The sequence below is a fragment of the Entelurus aequoreus genome, linkage group LG10 (assembly GCF_033978785.1).
Source record: "Entelurus aequoreus isolate RoL-2023_Sb linkage group LG10, RoL_Eaeq_v1.1, whole genome shotgun sequence".
NCBI lineage: Eukaryota > Metazoa > Chordata > Actinopteri > Syngnathiformes > Syngnathidae > Entelurus > Entelurus aequoreus.
In genome coordinates, this window is record NC_084740.1 from 52,327,454 (window position 1) to 52,332,704 (window position 5,251).

Here is a 5,251-nt window from a genome sequence, read left to right on the forward strand (position 1 = left end):
AGAGGGCACTTTAAGTTGATGATTACTTCTATGTGTAGAAATCTTTATTTATAATTGAATCACTTGTTTATTTTTTAACACGTTTTTAGTTATTTGTATATCTTTTTTTCCAAATAGTTCAAGAAAGACCACAACAAATGAGCAATATTTTGCACTGGTATACATTTTAATAAATCAGAAACTGATAACATAGTGCTGTATTTTACTTCTCTATCTCTTTTTTTCCAACCAAAAATGCTTTGCTCTGATTAGGGGGTACTGGAATTAAAAAAAATGTTCACAGGGGGTACATCACTGAAAAAAGGTTGAGCGGTCTGATCCTTTTGTTTTCTACTTTGCTTTTATCTTTATTTTATTTGTTATAATTTATTTTCCATTTTCTATACTTGTTTTTACCATGTTTTTACTAAATCATGTCTTTTACTGCTGTGAAGCACTTTGAGCTGCAATTCTGTATGAAAGGTGCTACACAAATAAAGTGTATTATTATTTATTACTAAAGTGACTGGATATGCACGTTCTTATTCACATTTCTCATATTTGACATGTGAGGGGGATGTACAAAATGTAGTTACATTGCAGAGTTATTACGTGCCAAGTTATGATACAGATAGTGAAGAAGTCCCGCCCACTATCAATGCTCCAATCAGATGGCGGCATGTAAACCACTTCCTGTTTACTTCCGTGTTTGGGCTCAGTTGTCGGCTAGCAATGGTAAGCGCGTCTTTTTCTTCATGTCAATTAACATTATTTTACAGTCACTGCTTGAAAATACATTTTCGCTACCTATAATTAATGTATGAAACGATATCATACCGCTCAGACTACCGCTGATGTAGTCTTGTTTCGCTAATAAGCTAGTAGCTGTATTAGCATAGGTTGCTAGACGACGTTCGATCATCTTGTGATGTCTTTCTCGCTCAGCGGTTCCGTTTCTGCGGGGATTTGGACTGTCCGGACTGGGTCCTTGCCGAAATCAGCACGCTGGCAAAAATGGTAAATACAAGCAGGTTTTTTGTTTTGTGATGACAATCGTCCATCCATCTTCTTCCGCTTATCCGAGGTCGGGTCGCGGGGGCAGCAGCCTAAGCAGGGAAGCCCAGACTTTCCTCTTCCCGGGGGATCCCGAGGCGTTCCCAGGCCAGCCGGGAGACATAGTCTTCCCAACGTGTCCAGGGTCTTCCCCGTGGCCTCCCACTGGTTAGAAGTGCCCTAAACACCTCCCTAGGGAGGCGTTCGGGTGGCATCCTGACCAGATGCCCGAACCACCTCATGTGGCTCCTCTCCATGTGGAGGAGCAGCGGCTTTACTTTGAGCTCCCCCCGGATGGCAGAGCTTCTCACCCTATCTCTTAAGAGAGAGCCTCGCCACCCGGCGGAGGAAACTCATTTCGGCCGCTTGTACCCGTGTGTGGGGAGGCGTGGCCGGCAGACCGACAGCGAGGCGGGGCACGCCGGGGACGACTCTGAGACGGCGGCGAGGAGGCCTGGCCGGCGGATCAGCGGCGAGGAGGGACGCGGAATAAACGTCAGGTGCGTGGATCGCCCAGCTGGGACAATCCAGTAATCTCCTCTCACTCAAATGCGACAGATTCTTTCTGTCCGGGTTCCACTGACCACCAAAGATCGACATGACGGCGAGCAGATTGCGACTTTGCTTTATTATTTCATTAATGCTTCGTCTGTCTGGTCACTTTTCAACTCCTCCTCGCTCTGCTCGCTCCGCCTCCGGTGGTCCAGCCGAGTTGGGCGCCAAATTGTGGAGGTCTTGCTCCTCCGGGTTCGTCGGACCACCAATCATCGACATGCCAGGCTCTTCCAGGTTTACAAAAGGGTTTTATTTTACAATAAAACGTGCAGAGTCTTTTGGGTGCTTTTCAACAGCTGTCTTTTTCTCAAGTGAGCACACGAATGGTTTTTCTCCAGTGTCGTGTCTCACTCTCGCTCGGCTTCGCTCTCCACCATCAACAACACCTTGCTCTCCTTCCCGACTGCTGCCTTTAAAGGCCTACTGAAAGCCACTACTACCGACCACGCAGTCTGATAGTTTATATATCAATGATGAAATCTTAACATTGCAACACATGCCAATACGGCCGGGTTAGATTAGTAAAGTGACAATCATTGGTACTTTAATCTTAATCTTAAAGTGCAATTTTAAATTTCCTGCTAAACTTCCGGTTGAAAACGTCTATGTATGATGACGTATGCGCGTGACGTCAATCGTTGAAACGGAAGTATTCGGACACACAATGTATCCAATACAAAAAGCTCGGTTTTCATCTCAAAATTCCACAGTATTCTGGACATCTGTGTTGGTGAATCTTTTGCAATTTGTTTAATGAACAATGAAGACTGCAAAGAAGAAAGTTGTAGGTGGGATCGGTGTATTAGCGTCTGGCTGCAGCAACACAACCAGGAGGACTTTGACTTGGATAGCAGACGCGCTATCCGACGCTAGCCGCCGACCGCATTGATGATCGGGTGAAGTCCTTCGTCGCTCCGTCGATCGCTGGAACGCAGGTGAGCACGGGTGTTGATGAGCAGATGAGGGCTGGCTGGCGTAGGTGGATAGCTAATGTTTTTAGCATAGCTCTGTGAGGTCCCGTTGCTAAGTTAGCTTCAATGGCGTCGTTAGCAACAGCATTGTTAAGCTTCGCCAGGCTGGAAAGCATTAACCGTGTAGTTACATGTCCATGGTTTAATAGTATTTTCTGCCTATCCTTCCAGTCGGGGGTTTCTTTCTTTTATTTCTATCTGCAGTTAAGCCCAATGTTATCACGTTAGCTCCGTAGCTAAAGTGCTTCGCCGATGTATTGTCGTGGAGATAAAAGTCACTGTGAATGTCCATTTCGCGTTCTCGACTCACGGGACGGCGTGGCGAAGTTGGGAGAGTGGCCGTGCCAGCAATCTGAGGGTTACTGGTTCAATCCCCACATTCTACCATCCTAGTCACGTCCGTCGTGTCCTTGAGCAAGACACTTCACCCTTGCTCCTGATGGGCCTGGTTAGCGCCGTGCATGGCAGCTCCCGCCATCAGTGTGTGAATGTGTGTGTGTGAATGGGTGAATGTTGAAAATAGTGTCAAAGCGCTTTGAGTTCCTTAAAAAGGTAGAAAAGCGCTATACAAGTACGACCCATTTACCATTTACCATTTTCAAGAGGATATAGTATCCGAGGTGGTTTAAAATACAAATCCGTGATTCTCAATAGAAAAAGGAGAGAGTGTGGAATCCAATGAGCCAGCTTGTACCTAAGTTACGGTCAGAGCGAAAAAAGATGCGTCCTGCACTGCACTCTAGTCCTTCACTCTCACGTTCCTCATCCACGAATCTTTAATCCTGGCTCAAATTAATGGGGTAATCGTCGCTTTCTCGGTCCGAATCGCTCTCGCTGCTGGTGTAAACAATGGGGAAATGTGAGGAGCCTTTCAACCTGAGACGTCACGCTACTTCCGGTACAGGCAAAGCTTTTTTTATCAGCGACCAAAAGTTGCGAACTTTATCGTCGATGTTCTCTACTAAATCCTTTCAGCAAAAATATGGCAATATCGCGAATTGATCAAGTATGACACATAAAATGGATCTGCTATCCCCGTTTAAATAAAACAATTTCATTTCAGTAGGCCTGTAACAGAGCGACAGGTGATCAGACAAACACTCTCATCTACACACCTGCCTCTGATCTCGAAGCCGGTCCTGGCACGCCCCGCTTCGCTGCAGGTCCGCAGGCCACGCCCTCCCACACCGTGATCTTGTCCTTTCGGTCATAACCCAACGCTCATGACCATAGGTGAGGATGGGAACGTAGATCGACCGGTAAATTCAGAGCTTTGCCTTCCGGCTCAGCTCCTTCTTCACCACAACGGATCGATACAGCGTCCGCATTACTGAAGACGCCGCACCGATCCGCCCGTCGATCTCACCATCCACTGACAATCGTGCAGCGGTTTATTTTGATGTCCTCTTTATTGCAGTCCAGTGTCAAGATGAAACTCCTCTGTGTTCAAGTGCTGAAGGGTTTGCTCGGTGAGGGCATTGATGTAAGTTTGACTGCGTCCTACATTCTTTTATTCACATTTCCCTAAAACTAACCTGTGCTTTATAAAAACCTTTCTAGTATGATAAGGTCACAAAGCTTACAGCAGATGCAAAGTTTGGTAAGGAAAAATAATCTTCTTTTCTGCTACTAAGATATGCACTCAGTATTGCAGATTGCTTGTAGAAAATGCAAATGTTGTGTCTTTTGCTGCAATGTTTTTATGAAACAATATGAAAATGGATGGAGGATATTGTGCCATTTACTGTTTCAGAGAGTGGAGACATCAAAGCCAGTGTGGCCGTGCTCAGCTTCATTTACTCCAGCGCAGCCAAGCATGATGTTGACAGTGAATCTTTGTCCAGTGAGCTACAGCAGCTTGGTCTGCCTAAAGGTTGGTCTACTAAATGTTTGACGATTGGTCCTCCTATATTAGAGATCGACCGATTATCGGCGCCCAGGATTGGCATTTTTACGTATATCTGTATCGGCCTCTTTTTTATCAATATCAGTATTTTTTTTTTTTTCACAAGTTGCATCAGCAGATACAATACATACAGTACAGGCCAAAAGTTTGGACGCACCTTCTCATTCCAGTGTTTCCCACACATTCATTTATTTGTGGCGGCCCGCCACGAAAGAATTACGTCCGACACAAATAAAAAATAAAATTTTTGTTGTTGTTGTTGTTGTCCTGTCCAGCTTCTCAGTCAAATCATATAGTTGATGTAGATGCCCATATATGCTGTTCAGATTTACTTTACAAAAGAGAAGTGTAGGATACTTCTCTTGTTGCCTTATTTGTATTTGACCACTACTGTTTTCTGTTTATTTGTTACTGACTGTGGCAGGACACCTCTGCCTCTGTTTCACTTTATGTTGCTGGTAAATAATATGGTTGTAGTAGTAGACTAAAGTTTAATTATTTAGTATGCACTAATTAAAGGGGCAGAGCTTTAAAGGCCTACTGAAATGATTTTTTTTTATTTAAACGGGGATAGCAGATCTATTCTATGTGTCATACTTGATCATTTCGCGATATTGCCATATTTTTGCTGAAAGGATTTAGTATAGAACAACGACGATAAAGATCGCAACTTTTGGTATCTGATAAAAAAAGGCTTGCCCCTACCGGAAGTAGCGTGACGTAGTCAATTGAACATATACGCAAAGTTCCCTATTGTTTACAATGATGGCCGCATGAAGTGAGAGAG

At 44.6% G+C, this 5,251-nt stretch overlaps 1 protein-coding gene across 1 annotated transcript; it reads left to right on the top strand.

Moving 5' to 3' along the window:
* Positions 1–655: 655 nt before the first annotated feature.
* LOC133659424 (COMM domain-containing protein 4-like) lies at positions 656–4,815 on the top strand. Its single transcript, XM_062062190.1, has 5 exons — positions 656–714; positions 925–996; positions 3,976–4,041; positions 4,119–4,158; positions 4,312–4,815. Exons 1-5 carry the CDS (start codon positions 712–714, stop codon positions 4,704–4,706), a joined length of 576 nt encoding a protein of 191 aa, XP_061918174.1. The 5' UTR covers positions 656–711; the 3' UTR covers positions 4,707–4,815.
* The last annotated feature ends 436 nt before the right edge of the window (positions 4,816–5,251 follow it).

Excerpts from the sequence above, each read along its gene's own strand:
- LOC133659424 (XM_062062190.1), top strand. Across the intron at positions 4,042-4,118 it reads TGCTCGGTGAGGGCATTGAT|TATGATAAGGTCACAAAGCT; the intron begins GTAAGTTTGACT and ends AAACCTTTCTAG. Across the intron at positions 4,159-4,311 it reads TACAGCAGATGCAAAGTTTG|AGAGTGGAGACATCAAAGCC; the intron begins GTAAGGAAAAAT and ends TTACTGTTTCAG.